Consider the following 15,588-nt stretch of genomic DNA (forward strand, 5'->3'; position numbering starts at 1 on the left):
CTCATAGTTGTGACCCTACGTCGTCTATAAAAGTCCATAGGTAAACGTTTACTTGTGTTCCATTGCTCTCCTTATCACTCAGTTCATCTGGTCCTTGCTCAATTATTGTTAATGTTCAGTGCCCTCCGCTCGATCTTCTTTACCAAAAAAATAATCAAGCGCCCTCAACATTTCAGTATTTTTTTCCGATCAGAACTCTACCCCCCCCCCCAGCCTGAACGTCTACCCCCCCCCCCCCGTGCATATTTAAATGGCGCCCTCTATGGTATAAACTCTCGGGGTCGGAGCCCTAGTTTTTTTTTTTTTTTCTTCTTTTTAGCATGACGAGGGGAAAATAATCGGTACGATCTGTTTATAAAGAAGGCAATTGCGTAGGCCGAGCGAAAAGGTAATAAACCAGGGCTACAGACAAGAATAATAATAAATTTATACTTACAGAGCACACACATTAATTTATGTCGCAAGTGAGATTGAACATGAACATTATAATATAGCAAACGAACTCCCGGCTTTAATAGCTTGATTTGAAGTGGGAGAATACGCGTAAGTTCATTTCACGTACATTTCGCACATAATGATTAACGTGTGGAAAAACTAATCCGAATAAGAACCTACCTCTACTTTCTTTGAGCAGCTAAAAACAACAAAATAACAAGGAAGCAATCTGCTGGAACTTCACCTATTATTAAAACCTGCTCATCGGTTTTGACCTTATTTGGGCAGATTTATTCACAACCGTGCCCTTTGATTGGTTAGACTTTTGTCCCATAAAGAAACGTCACAAAAGCCCGGATGTTCGCCATCTTGAGATGAATATCGTGTGTTGAGTGGTTATTCCCGAAGTTAGAGTTACCGTCTGCACGCTGAGATTCAGGGGGTACCACCACATTTCTTTACGATGGTAAGTGACGAGCGCTTAAGTTAATCTTCGATTGTTTCTAAGACAAAAGATCGAGCATATCCACGCATTATTTGGCAGTAAATGCCTCCATTTTGTGTGACGGGCTCCGCCCGTTGTTATCGTGTAGGCTAGCCGCTAGAGGGCGTCAACAAAAATGACCCTAAAAAAGTAAAACTTACACTGTCAAGTGTCCGGCAAAATTTTAACCCTGATACTGCCGATTAGTTTACCAGAATTTGTTGTTTGTTTTATTAACTATAAACTATGCACATTCTGTTTCAAGATTAAGCAAACATTTATGTTTGTGACAGCTTTGTAAAACAGTGGGATTTGTGAAGCTATTTAATTATTTATTTTGTGAAAAAAAGTGGGTGGGCCACTTTTTTATTTCCTCTGTTGAGTTGTTGGTAACTTGGTTGGGCTTGGTTGTATGCCATTTTTGTCTATTTTTCAATCTTAAACTTCTCTATTTTTTATCATTTTTATTAGTCACCCCTTCTCAATATAGCAGTTGAATCTATAAAAAAATATATACACAATATATGAAACCTTGGCATGTAAAATAGCAACAATCCTGGGTGATTTAATTTGTGTAATAATAAATTTAACTGCCCAACATTGCATTTATATTGCCACTATGCATCTAGACTAGAGTGGGGGTGGAATTGCTGCAAGATGGCAAACAAGATCCATTGCCATAAAATGTGGTGAATCATTCCCTTACACATACATTAGACATTGAGTGCAAACAGTTGAATCATACGAAGGTGTAGTGTAGCTCAGTAAGTAGAAATGTAATTAGCAATGCTACACAAAATCCATTAACATTAAAATAGTCATCTGCAATTTTAGACTGGATTGCTACTAAAAAATGTCACGTTTGTAACTCAAGATTAACATTTGGTGTGCACTCAATTTTGTTATTCTGTGTCTGTTTTAATAAGTGATGCATAGATCATACTCTACACTGTAGTGCTATATTGCTGTACACTTGTTTTGTCTGTGTACTGACAGTGAATGCTTGCAAACAGGAAGTAAAGAACAACCCTAGATGTATGTGTGTTTATGACTACATTTGACTTGAGTGTATTTTTTTATCATAATGGTGATTATAGGCTGGTTCATACACAGTACTGGTGCCTGAACTTCACAACAACTTGATTTTTTTTGTAAAGTTTGGACTGGTGGAGAAAGAAACCTCATAATATACATGTAGTACGGGTAGTAGACATTACAACATTTTAACAGCGAGAAATGCATTTTTTAATGCAACTAGCACGTATCTCTCCAAGATGTCAATGTTGTTTTAGTCACACCAGATATATTTTAGAGATTTGTCTTGAAAACTTAAATTGACTCAGCTGAACAAATTGAATGAAAGAGACAGTTCAAAAAGGCGTGCGTGGGGCATGTGCATAAAAAAAGCTCAAATGACTACATACTGCAAGTTTAATTTGACTAATAACAATGGAATGTACATGTAGTATGGATGCTATTTGATACCTGAGCAACTTGATGCACGTACATGTGTAAATGTTTCTTCCATGACAAGTACACTTATAATTGCACTATTGACTGTCATTGTCAAATCATTTCCTGGTAAAAAATAGTCAGGTTCTTCCTTATAGCAATTTAACTGTACTGGTAATCTGTATTAGAATACAGGATGCCACACCAAGTATCCCTTCATTGTGAGTGTACACATTCTTGGTCAATTGAAAATATACTTGTTGGCAGCGTTTAAGTGTTGTAATAGAACGTTGAAATTTGTGTAGTGTACATTACATCTGTTTAACTTTCTTGTAACACACATAACATACACACTGTGTTATTGTTGGTACTTTACAGTTGGTACTTTACAGTGACTATGTTTGGAAAACTTCAAAATTGTCCTTTCTCCTGAAGATGAGCAGAGTATACAGTTCGAAATGTCGAGACCAAACCGGCTCTTTTCAGAGCCACCACTCCTTCAAAAGAGATTTTACTCATGGTTGTGCCTGCATATTTACTATTCATATTTATATTCATAGTTACTCTTAAAATTGTGTTAATTATCTCAAATGGTTAACAAAATACTGTACATGTACTTGGTATTTAACGCTATATTCCTGATTATGTTTGCACCCTGCTAGGCAACGCAGGTTGATCTAGACACACAGTTGGATTGCGCATTGGACTTAATGAGAAGACTCCCGCCACAAGAGATTGAAAAGAACCTCAGTGACCTTATAGACTTGGTAAGAGACTCGTGGTGGGGGGGGGGGGCAAGGCTCTGGATTCTACAAGGGATAATAGTGACTTAAAGTCGAGTCACACTGCAGCGATAACAATGGAGGGCGTGCATTTTTAACGTTCTCGTTTTCGATCTCGTTTTCGATCTCGTTATCGAGGCCTGTGTGACCGGACCTTTACAGCTAGAAGAATGTCTCTTGTGCTGCCGAACTGTTCCTTTGGCATACAGAGCAGTTGAATGCCTTAAAGTTGCCTGTACAAATTACCCTGTGTGACATGGCCTTTAATGATCCGCTCAAGGCCTTATTAGTTTTGGCATTCACCTGGTCTCCCAGGCCTGATACTTCACAGAGGCGACAAAGCCGATTGCCTCTGTGCCCCCTGGTCATTGCCTTGGGGCCCTTGAAAGTTACAATTTCCTCATAGGGTGCCCTTTACCAAGGAGAAAATGCCTTGGTGCCCTTGCCCTTTCAAAAATGAAGCATCCTGTGTGTCATGACCTTTATAGATCCATTGAAGGCCTAGTAGTTTTGGCCTTCACATGGTCTCTCAGTACCCTTACACACATTTTCCATTTTCATCTACGAAAACGTAGGTTCCAGAGCTCTGTGAAGACCTGCTGTCATCGGTTGATCAGCCACTCAAGATCGCTCGGGACAGCTCAGCCGGGAAAGATTATCTTCTGTGTGATTATAACAGAGACGGCGATTCTTACAGGTGTGTATTAGGGCCATGCCTCGAAATAACCCACAGCAATTACCAAAAGTATACTCTGCCGTTAACACATCAGGAATGTTAAGTATGGGCTTGTTTTAAGCAGTTTGTCAACAGGCTCATTCCTTTAAAAAACTTAATATTATACATTTTTGTTCACATAGGTCACCCTGGAATAACAAGTACGACCCACCCTTGGAAGACGGAGCAGTACCTTCCGCCAAACTCCGCAAGCTCGAGGTCGAGGCCAATATTGCCTTTGACACCTATAGAGACCTGTAAGAACCTGTCATTCTGTTATTGTTTATTAGCTCAGTTAGGGTTTTGTTGTATTCAGTTTGTGAGAGGTTGCTGATTGAAGCTGGGAAACTTTGGTCCAACACACTTTGAAGAATAAGTTTTTACATTTTTAGTATGAATTAGGACTCCGATTCAGTTTTACCATTACGGAAACTCTTTTCCCCCATTATGTTGAAAAAAAGTTCTTAAGTATCTCCCTGATTTTTGTACAAAGTCTTTCTGATGCAAGATGCAAATGTTGACAGCTCTGCTGCAGTCGATGAAGTCGCTTTTGACGCAGAAAGGGTTGAAACTTGGTGCTGCATTCACTTGACCCTTACAGAAATTTCTATCTTGTGGTTATTTTATTATTCTTGTTGGTTTTCTTTAGATATTTTGAAGGGGGTGTATCTTCAGTGTATCTTTGGGATCTTGACCATGGCTTCGCTGGGGTCATTCTCATCAAGAAAGCCGGAGATGGATCCAAGACCATCCAGGGATGCTGGGATTCCATCCACGTCGTTGAAGTACAAGTAAGTCCAGGACTGGTCAATTGCTACACTTGTGTCCTTTAGCAAGGCATTTTATCATAATAGCTTCTCTCCACCCAGGAGTACAAATGGGTTTTGGAGAGAGCAGGGGTGTTACCTGGATGGACTAGCATCCTGTCCAGGGGGAATATGAAAATATTCTTAGTCGTTTAATGTCAAGGACACCGGATATAAACACTGGGCTGATGAGCCATGTTGGCTCGGTATAGACTTTGCAAAAACTTGCATAGTAACCGGAAGCCAACGTTATTCTTTCCAACTTGAATAAGTTTTTCTGCGTGTTTCAAAGGCATCTGTTAACCTTAATCATATGGATCCACTCTTTGACAATTCTTTTTAAATTGCAAACGAAAGTAACTTCTTGAAACCTTATGAGATCTATGTATGTTTCTCCCCAGGATAAATCAAGTGGACGCAATGCACACTACAAGTTGACATCAACTGTCATGCTCTGGCTACAGGTTAGTTATCACTGAAAATAGTTTCATCTTTTTAAACGACTTTGTAAGAGAAGGTGGATTTACAACCCAGGCTTGAAAATATGGTGGGAAAAGTCCACAAGACCACAGAGCTTCAAAGATTCTTTTCACAAAACCAGAATCAAAAAGAGAAACATTTTCAAAACAGTTTATTAGATGAAATTGTTATTAGTTGATGAAGAGAAGAGAAGAGTTATCTCATTTTATTTCAAGGGTACGTATGACAAGATCCCGCACAAAATGATTCATTATATTTCTGTAATTTCTGTACAATCCTCAAATTTGTATATTGACTCCTTTCGTTTCAATGCAGACCAACAAAAGCGGCTCCGGTACGATGAACCTCGGCGGAAGTTTGACACGGCAGTCCGAGGGGGATTGTCAAGTCAGTGAGGCAACTCCCCACATCGTCAACATTGGCAAGATGGTTGAGGTATGTCCCCAAGTTCTTTAATAGGGTTTGGGTACGACACAAAAGAACAAATGTCCACAGAAATTATCAATTTGCGACCAATCCTGTTTAACACCTTTCAAATATGTTTTTAGAGATATGTTTGTATCAACTGTTAAAACATAGCTTCCTTCCTGTTGTTTGTTTCCTTCAGTCAATGGAGAACAAAATGAGAACTACACTTAATGAAATCTACTTTGGAAAGACGAGAGACATCATTAATGATTTAAGGTAAATTTTAACTTAAATTATTAGGGAATCTGTTAGTTTATCTCTATACCGTTCAGCTCTTAAGACTCACCTCTAACCATGTTAAAGTACCGTCATGTGCGCTACGATCTTGATGGAATAACACCTTTTAAGTTTCAGTTGGTTTGTTATACATGTAGTATAACAAGCAGGTGTAATAACGGGTGCGTTTGATAAGCTTCCCCGGGGTGACCCCGGTCTGCTCTGGTACGTTCGTATAGCTTTGATGTCATTCCAGGGGCTCACCCGAGTCAGCCCCAAGTGCCCTGTTTGTGGAACAGGTTACTTGGGGGCTGGCCCGAGGTGCATGAAGTCACCACGAGAGGGTAAGTGATCATTCGGTTAGCTCTTGTCAGGGGCTCACCCCAATAAGCACAGCGGGGTCGACACAGGGAAGCTGATCGGACGTACCGGTAGTTTCAGAATATTTGGTAGCGTGAGGGTAACTCCCCTACCATTTATCAGGCCCGGTATAAAGAGAGGTCTAGAAACATTTATTCAATCAAGAAAGCCGTTAACTCTGAATCATTACTCTTTCTATACCCACAGGTGTGTCTCCAACTTAAGTGCAAAGGACCAGCAACAGCAGCTAGCAAAGGAATTACTTCAAAACTTTCAGGGTCGCAAGTAAGCGTGGCTCCCCTATCTCAACAGAGATACTATACAAGTCTACAGAGGGCTTTTTCATTTTCAGCAGCGCGGATGGGATAACACTTCGATTAACGACGTGGGTTTGTTGCATTCCGTTTTAGGGCAACAGCCTGTGGGTCAATGCATTTAGGAAGTCGACCCAAATTTATATACAGGGGGTATACTTGCACATTTTATTTTTCAGTCTATGCACTTTGATTGCCAGTGCAACTCTGTAACACTTTCAATATTTAGTTTTTTTTATAGAAAAGTCAAGGATGAACATAAATACATATTTTGTAAATCCTCTTGCCTGATTTAAGAAATGGGGTCATACCATACACTATTTCTTCCTCCTTGGTTTGTTTGTTATTATTATTGGGGTACATGTTATCAAGTGTCAAGCAATATTTTTCTTCTTGGTTGCTATATTAAGATAAGCAAAGGTTGAGATTTTGTTCATTCCCGTTTTTTTGTATTGAGGTTACCGCAGGATTCATCGAATCACTTAAGCGATGTTTAGTCACTTTCCATTCATTTGTTTACCAACTCCCAAAATTTTCCTGAAAATGAATGTTTAAATTTCTATAAAGATTATTAGTAACATACTCCTTTACTATTTTATTGTGTTCATGTTACCTTGAAATAATAAGAAGTACATCTTCAGAATTGTTTTGTAACAATTTTAGCGTGAAAACTTGCTAAGCACAGAAAAATTTTGCTAAACAGAAACTAGTTTTCAGCCAAAATTCCACATAGTTTATTATTCATTTTTGGTACTGGTGCCCCACTTCTTGTTTTCTGCTTAACAGCTTTATAAAATTGGGCTCAGTTCGTTCCCCCTGTTTTTGTTGTACATGTATCTGTGTTGTTATGGTAACATACACATAAAAAGTAGTTCAAAATCCCCAGGGTTTCTTTACAAATATTTTTACCCTAATTTGTTTTAAGCTCTCTATCATCCTGTTACATCATTATTAACCATAGGCATTTGAATTTACTGTTAAAATGTAGAAATAATCACAGAGCAAAATAAGTTTATTCGTTTATTTAAATCAGTTCATAGAAAACCATCTTTTAGAGTGGGGTCGTCACTGTTGTAGTCCAGTAAATATTCCCTTCGTATCTATTAAAATAAAATTTTACAAACTATTCTGATGTTGCGCATCTGTGGGGGTAGTTTCTACCCTAATGAGAAGTGATGCAAACATTGATGGTTAGTATAGGACAAGGCAGGTTTTAGAGGCAAAGTATACCTTTGGTTTTTTGGAACTGTTCTGTTGTTTTAATGTATACAATAAAACTAACCCGTGAAACTTTCATTTCAAAAGCAAGTAGTGGTTTTGGGATATTGCAGAAAAATCTGAAGCGGTTGAGTCCACGTGGGAAGAATTATACATACTTGGAATACACCATTTTAGAAATGTCTCTTGTAGAAATGTTTCTCGGATTGAAATTTTGTTTCAATCTGTCTATAAAGCCTTACTCATTTGAAAAGACTCAGTTCTCAAAATGTTATACATTATCAACAGTTTATCATTCATATTTGGAGTAATTACCAAAGGTATACCCTTTAAGTCTCGGATTGGTTGAAAGACTTGATGCAAATATTTTTAGTAATTTTTTTACTTGAGATTCTTCGCATAGATCCTAAGCATAGATCCAAGTTAGAGATGAAAAATCAATCCATTGATGCAATTAAACAACAATCTAGCCGTTAAATTTCCCGTCATATGAGAAAAGCCCATTTAGAAATTGGTAGTAAAATATTTATTCTCAGTTATTTAAAAAAAAAAATCATTGTTTTTACGTGCATTTTCAGTCTGGAACCATTCCGTGGAGAGAGAAAAAAAAGCATCTTCATAAACTATCGCTGTTGCGCTCGTCTGTTAAAATTTATTATTCAGATGCTTATAGTGTGCATTGGGCATCAACATGACACATCCAAATCCGGTTCCTTGTGCAGTGATAGTCAGTGAAGTTATAGTCAGTATAGAACTGATATGTAAGAGGTACCAAACCATTGATGCTTACGGCCTTTGTGGTGCCTTTAACAATATTGTGCATATAGTGAATATTTATCTCTTGAATGACTTGGGCCTGCAATGGTGGTCATATCCTACAGAGCCGTGTAAAGAGATCTATACGTAAAATCATAACAAGGATCTGTACTACTATAAAAGTTTGATCCAAGTTTTGTGTTGTTATGAGAATGCTTATTTCTTTCTAGCTTATATAATTATGATGAATGTAAAAAAATGCAACTTAAAAAAAGAAGCAAGAACTTACCAAGGAAAAATTCATGAAATTTTTGTCAGAATTTGTTATCAAATAAACAAGTATGGGAAGTGAACTTTTTGTTATATTAAAGAATATAAAACAAACACTGTGTGTATTGAGTTATCTTTTGAACCTTATTGTTGAAACTTTTGTACTTGGGAGTTTATTATAATAAGAATAATAACTAGTTTTTATATAGCGCATTCCACAAAACATCTCAATGCGCTTTGTTTTAGTTCCTTGCAGCGGACTTCACAAAACGCTAAGGCGTGAGATCTTTTCTTGCATCGTAAAAACTTTTGGGGAACAGAGTCCCGATGGACTTGGCTGGTTCTTTTTTCAGTTTGCGCGAGTAGTACCCGACCAACGTGCACAATTTTAAGCACGTGGGTGCATGCTCAGATCTGCATTATGTCTGCTGCCACTAGCGTCTCAAAAGTCTCGCATTACAAGAGAAGTGGATTAAAGGCAAAGTATACCTTTGGTTTGTGGAACCATTTTGGTTGCTTTAATCACACATAAATGCAGATATTTACCATAAAACTAACATGTGAAAATTTCATTTCAAAAGGTGGTAGGGTTGTTGACATTTTGCTGAAATTCTGAAGCAGGTACATGTACATTATGTACACACAGGAAGAACAATCTGTTGTTGGAAAAGACAATCTGAGAAATGTTTTATGCACAAAAGTTTCTCAGATTGAAATGTTTTTGCATGTCTTTCTCTTTAACCTTCATTCATAGGGATTGTTTCTTAAAAAAACTTATACATTAGCAACAGCTGCAGTGTTTCTTATGCAGTAAGTTGTTTCAGTCATTAATTTTTGGTGTAATTACCCTCCCTTTCACGAGAAGGAATTTCTTTGTATTTGAAAAAGTACATCTTCATTTTCTTCACCAGGCATAAGCTTAAACTATCTGAACTCATATAAAAGTCTCAAATTTCTAATCCTTCAAAATCTGAGAATCAGTTATTACAAACACAATACACGGTAAGCAAAACTGCTTTGTGCTGGAAAGATTTTAAGCTTAGCAGAAACTTAATTCATGATCACCTTTTAAAATAAAATGACACCACTATGGTCTACATTAGGAAAAAAAGCTGCTAATGTCATCTTGAATACAATGTACAATTTCATAACAAATACTTGTTTTGTATAGTAAGAAAAAAAATATTCCACATTTAAAAAAAAATACAATTAAGAAATGAAACATTTTAAATTAAGTTTACTAAAAAATATCAAAATTCATGAAATTGTTAAGTGAAATGCATCATTGCGCCTTAAAGATAAATTCAAACAGGAATTTATATATTATTTCATCTTCCAATGGTTTAAAGTTATTCCTAACATTTAAAACATAGATATCCTCCAATTAATTTCAATCATAAGAATAAAGTCCATTATCCTATTTTGTTTGATACCATTGTTGTACCCCTATGGGACTCTTGAGACATTGCATAGTGAGGTGTCAATGTCTTGAGACATTGCATAGTGAGGTGTCAATGTCTTGAGACATTGCATAGTGATGTGTCAATGAATAGTTTGGTTTGCGATAACACCATGTGTATATCTACTTGCTGGGTAGATTATGTTCTTTTGAGAACTTGTCTTGCCTCATCATCCACTCCATGGAAGTAGAGAAGTCTTCCGAATTCTGAAAGATTAACCCCTACATTGTTGTACCAGTTAGCTGACTTGTTATTTGGGCGCAAACTTTGCAGTTGGCAATAACTTTTTGAGTTTCACGCATTGCCAGATCCAGTCCGCTGTGACTATGGTTTTGCCAGCCGTCGACGTTGGCTCCTGTTGCAATTAAAAAGAAAACAAAAACAACAGTTTGAAATGCTTTAAAATATAATAAATTAACATGACCAAACACCATGTCAGCTTGTACTGAAACATGTCTGGGAAATCATTAAGAAATAGCCCTATGGTATAAAAGCAAATATTAGTACAAGGCCTGACACTTCAACCCTTATGTTACACCTGTTCATGTTTGTTGTGTTGTCATTTAGCCTTTGAAAAAGAGTCTGCTGGGGGGGGGGGGGGGGTTATTTGCATTTACACCAGTTGGTCCTTTTGGTTGGTAAGCACTTTGCAACAGCTAATTCTAATCTCTCATTAACTAGTTTGTGAATCTTTTATAAATTTGTGAGAGAAGTTGACCTCTTTTCTCACCTCTGCTTGTGGGTCATGAATAAAATGAGTTGCATTGGCTTGATTGAAGTCTGTCACGATGTCTCCATCGTATGCAATCAGGTATCGCTTCAGTTTGTAGAAATCTGGTGTCGTCTTCGGCATATAGACGGCAACGTTGGAGAAGATGTTGGGCAGAGCCTGGGAATCATGAATATTAATAAGTAAGTAGTCGTCTCATAATGAATAAGTTTGAATAATTAACTCTGGATGTGGATCATAAATAAAATGTCATGAATAAAGTTGTAAATCATTAACTGGTGCTATAAGGGAATAGGTCTCATAGTTAAAAATGCAACTCCAATACTGTACACTAAAATACTAAATGTTGAAGTGACTTTTGGCACACAGCCACAGAACAGAAAGTGGATCAAATAAATACTCACCTTGCTAGGACTTTGGGTGCTAGACGTGTTTGGTTTAGAGGCACTTGTTGAGGCGGCTGCGCTGGGTTTGGTTGGAGTCATCTTACTAGGGCTTGGGGCAATCTTCTTACTGGGCGAGCTATCCGTGTCACCAGGGTGGCTGAATTTTGCTTTGTGTTGGGGGTTGGTTTGATAGCACTGGGCCCCGTACTTACAAGTTGGCTTGCTCTGTAAAGAAAGGATTTAAAAGCAAAGATGATTTCTTGGTACGGAAGTTTGGTATACGATTGGCTACTAAGATCAACACAACACTTTCTTGTAATAAGTAACAAACAGTTGAAGTCAACATGGTCAATGAGTGTATGACACAATGCAGTTATCATGAAGTGCATGTTCGTTAATTAATATATAAAACAAAATACTACTATAATTATGTACATCTATAACAAAGAATTTGTTAAAGAGTGGGATTATCTAAAACACATGATCAAAATGTAAAAAATTAGCATCACAAAAGTTAATACATAAGAAATTACTGGTGCCAACGATATCAAGTACAACTATTTATAAATAATAATATTAATAATAAGGTATTTATCTTATGCTAGGCCTCAAAGAACTTGGAACATAAAATCATTAAGTTAGGTAAAAGGCAACACAAAATACAGAAAATACAATTATAAAACCACTAAGAACTAAAAAAAGGATTATTCTTAAAACAAAAACAAAAGGAGCAAAAAGGATAAAAGATAATGACGGCATAACAATTTAGTTAAAGGCAGGGTGTACTTTGGGCGACCATGCTAAAGGAAAGAGAAGGCAAGCATGAATATGGAGATATCAGTTTTTATAAACAACACAAGCTCAGAAGCGTTTCTGTCAGAAACATACAAGATTTAGGGGGACACGTGCGACTCATGTGTGTGAGCTAGAAGCAATGGTTTATTAACAACACAAAGTATGGTGGCTGCAAGTGCCATATGTGACAATTAACATCCACAAAAAAGACAAGGTTTTGGAGGGTCAAGTTGTAAAGAATGTACAAACCTGGGAGGAGGTACCGCTGCCGTTAGTATCTAACTTCATTTTCTTAGCAGGGCTTGGTTTTATGTCTTCATCTTCATCAGAATCCTCAAAATCCTCTATCACCGCCTCCTCCTCCTCCTCCTCTTCTTCTTTGGAGGCCCCGCCTTTCTTCTTGTGCATCCTGGCTGTGATTTTGGTTGGGGTGGGGGTTTTTTTGGAGATCAGATCCGGTATGTCGCTTGTCTCTTTGGACTTCTTATAAAGAGCCTTTACTCAAAAGACAAAAACAGAAGATCAGTTCTTGCTGAAACACAACATCTAGCATGTGTGGACAACAAGTCTCAGAGATAACAAATTCTTCGCTCTCGTCCGATTCCTGATTACAATTTATCTACAACAATCTCCAAAACTACGAGAAAATATTTTGAACTTTACCTGGAGTCTGTCAAGGTTGTTTGCCGAATGCCAGTCTTTGTCGTCTCTGAATCGACTGACCCTTGGGAACCGGATGGATATCCCCCCTGCTGTATGGCTCTCCGACTGGGTAAACTCTGCCCCCATGATCTCCCACACTGGAGATTTCTGTTGAAAAAAAGAAAAAGGGAACAATTTTAGAGAGCAGAATCAAATGACTGAATCTGTTTACAACAACAACATTCTTAACAAAACTAATGTACCTGTAACCAATGACAATCTATCTATCCCAACCCTGCAAGGTACTAAATGGTAATTTTGAATGCCACCACTCTTTTATTTCTCTTATTCATTACTGTTAGTGAACGCAGGGTTTCCCAGTTTTACCTTTGGATCTTTGACCACAAAGTCTGGCACCAGAGTCCGGCTGACGCTGAGCCAGCTTGGTACCTTAGATGCATCTTTGCTGATCTTATTGACGTCCAGGTCACGATTGACTTGATTCATTGTCTGATCGTCCAGACCAGTGCATTTTGTGACCGTCAGGAATTTGTCCGTAGCCGGGTCGTGGACGCCCAGGAGGAATGTCGACATGATGCCCCCTGGAATGCAAAAATCAGACATGAGAATGCAAGAATAATAATCAGGGCCCATTTTCATAAAGCTAATTTCTTTGCCAGTTTGCTAAGCAAAGAATGGATGGGGCACCAGTCGCATCAATGTAAACTTTATAGACTTTAACCTGGTTACCAGTTTCTGCTATTTGGTCTAGTTGGAAAGACATTTGGTCTAGAATGGGTCATGGGTTTGAAGCCCACCCTAGTAATATGCCTGTAGATTTGTTTTCCGCAGAGCTCTGGAAAGTACTGAGTACATGTATGGAGAACTTTCCACACATTGGTGTAGGGGTAAAATCAAATAGTCTTTATCATCTATGCTATAGAATAGTATTTGATTTGGCCATTTTCTTACCTTTGCTGCCTGTGCCGAAGTATCCCCCTAAGACAATAAGATCAGCTGTGTCTGCCATTGCACCTTCTGCTAGGTAATCCTTCTTCACCTTCAGCCAATGTCTCTTGCCTGGCTCATAAACACTCTAAAGAAGAAAACAATCATGTATTCCAACTCATCAAATAAATGCAGTATGAGCAGTGGCAAATACTTTAAGTTTTATTAGACTTTACACTGGCATAACAATATAAATTTACAAATCGATACATAAAGAAACAAAGAAGCAAAATAGCTAAAAAATACCAAGCCAGTGAGTGGCGAGGAGGAACAGGAGACCAGCACCTCTACAAAGCTGTCCTGCCGCAAAGAATGTCCCCTAAAACCCACCCCACAGTTAAAAAAAACACCCATCCCACTGTAAAAAAAAGGGGGGTGCTTGAAGGTGGGACTGACAATTACAAACGGCAAGTGCAAACATCATCCGCTGAAAAGTCCGATACAAAATAGTTGCTTATTCTATAATACTAATAAGCGGATAAGAGCACCGAACTCAAGCTCCTGTGTGAATGGTGAATTGTCATAGAGTAGTCTTGGAAGATGGTTACTTACCATCTTGTCTTTGAGAACGAGGCCCTCCAAACCCTCTCGGATGACGCTCATTATTAAACTCGATAACTCACTTGCTTTCTGCAATAACAAAACAAAATAAATGGTATGGCTGAGATGTTACTTTCAAATATCGAGTTACATGTACGATATTATATAACATAAAGAGAGAAATGCTCATCCTTCAGATCGAGAACTTACCGAGACATCTTTGGACTCGGAGAACATTATTCGGTTCTTGATCGGGGTCAAGTTCTGCTCCATGATTTTTCTCCTCTCCTTCATAGGCCTGAAAATTGGTAAAAAAATCAAAAATCTACCTCCACGATACAGGCCAGTATGCTTCAAAAGGGCAAGGGCACCAAGGCAAATATTTTCTCCTGTGGTAAAGGGCACTCTATGATGAAATTTTAAGTTTCTACTGGAGCATTTAAAGGGCACCAAGGCAATGACCATGGGGCATGGAGGCAATCACCTTCGTTGCCTCCATGAAGTACATGTATCAGGTCTGACGATAGCTACCCTCAAGTTATTTGTATTTTATGAAAATTGTTTAATTATTTAACAAATTTCAATAGCGCCTAAAATTACACTTGTTCCCCTTGAGCTTTAAATTGTTTGCTAACGAAATAAGCGACTTGTGCCTTGAACTTGCTTGAAGATGATTTCTTTGTGAGATACTGGTGTATTTTTAAAAGGAATGGGAAATAGATTGTTACTTCTGGGTTTTTTTTACCTTTGGTCTTCCTTCCCAAGGAACTTTCTGCTCTGAGGCAATTTGGCAACGCATCAAGGATAACAGAAAGAGCAACCAGCATTTTTTAAATTTATACTTTTTTTGAACTTTTAGTGTCCTTCCTTGTACATGTATTATATAAGTTTTTGTAGTTGATGTATTTATGTACTGAAATGGTTTCTTTTAGTAATTTGTAATGTAGGAAAACCATGTACGCCCTCAGTGTTCAACACTCAATAAAATAGTTAGACTTGCTTACTTGTCCATGAGGTCTTCCCCGTTGAAGTGAAGACAGTCAAAAACGAAGAGACACACGTTGGCATCGCTGAAGGCATTCCTCTTGTGTTTGCCGAGGGATCCAAACGGCAAGATCTTACCAGTCTTATCAACCATCAGAATCTGTTGATGCAATAAGAGGGGCATGGTTTAATATTCATACTCCTGGGATGACAGGTGGGCGGGGCCAAGGGCAGTGTAAGGATATGTGGTCAGAGATTATGTGCCAGTCTCGGAAATGTGAACAAAA

At 38.0% G+C, this 15,588-nt stretch overlaps 2 protein-coding genes across 2 annotated transcripts in view; one reads left to right on the forward strand and one right to left on the reverse strand.

Annotated features, from left to right (window-relative positions):
- Window positions 1-786: 786 nt before the first annotated feature.
- On the forward strand, window positions 787-7,070 carry LOC117302232 (F-actin-capping protein subunit beta-like). The gene is made up of 9 exons (XM_033786075.1): window positions 787-901; window positions 3,034-3,138; window positions 3,729-3,850; window positions 4,012-4,125; window positions 4,518-4,659; window positions 5,076-5,138; window positions 5,470-5,589; window positions 5,762-5,838; window positions 6,406-7,070. The coding sequence occupies exons 1-9, from the start codon at window positions 899-901 to the stop codon at window positions 6,485-6,487; spliced, it is 828 nt and encodes a 275-aa protein (XP_033641966.1). The 5' UTR covers window positions 787-898; the 3' UTR covers window positions 6,488-7,070.
- Window positions 7,071-7,350: 280 nt separating this feature from the next.
- LOC117302231 (DNA ligase 3-like) overlaps window positions 7,351-15,588 on the reverse strand; it is a 29,893-nt gene continuing 21,655 nt past the window's right edge. The window contains exons 10-19 of the mRNA XM_033786074.1: window positions 15,322-15,461; window positions 14,528-14,615; window positions 14,330-14,407; window positions 13,742-13,865; window positions 13,157-13,371; window positions 12,791-12,937; window positions 12,377-12,622; window positions 11,351-11,557; window positions 10,947-11,105; window positions 7,351-10,571 (exon numbers count right to left, since the gene is read on the reverse strand). Of these exons, the coding sequence (XP_033641965.1) occupies window positions 10,467-10,571; window positions 10,947-11,105; window positions 11,351-11,557; window positions 12,377-12,622; window positions 12,791-12,937; window positions 13,157-13,371; window positions 13,742-13,865; window positions 14,330-14,407; window positions 14,528-14,615; window positions 15,322-15,461 (1,509 nt within the window). The 3' untranslated portion in view covers window positions 7,351-10,466. The remainder of the gene's footprint in view (window positions 10,572-10,946; window positions 11,106-11,350; window positions 11,558-12,376; window positions 12,623-12,790; window positions 12,938-13,156; window positions 13,372-13,741; window positions 13,866-14,329; window positions 14,408-14,527; window positions 14,616-15,321; window positions 15,462-15,588) is intronic.

Source organism: Asterias rubens, chromosome 18 (genome assembly GCF_902459465.1).
Source record: "Asterias rubens chromosome 18, eAstRub1.3, whole genome shotgun sequence".
Classification (NCBI taxonomy): Eukaryota; Metazoa; Echinodermata; class Asteroidea; order Forcipulatida; family Asteriidae; genus Asterias; species Asterias rubens.

Bases quoted from the DNA above. Each gene is read 5' to 3' on its own strand.
- LOC117302232 (XM_033786075.1), top strand. The intron at 3,139-3,728 runs GTAAGAGACTCG...ACGAAAACGTAG, and splicing joins TCAGTGACCTTATAGACTTG to GTTCCAGAGCTCTGTGAAGA. The intron at 5,590-5,761 runs GTATGTCCCCAA...TGTTTCCTTCAG, and splicing joins ACATTGGCAAGATGGTTGAG to TCAATGGAGAACAAAATGAG.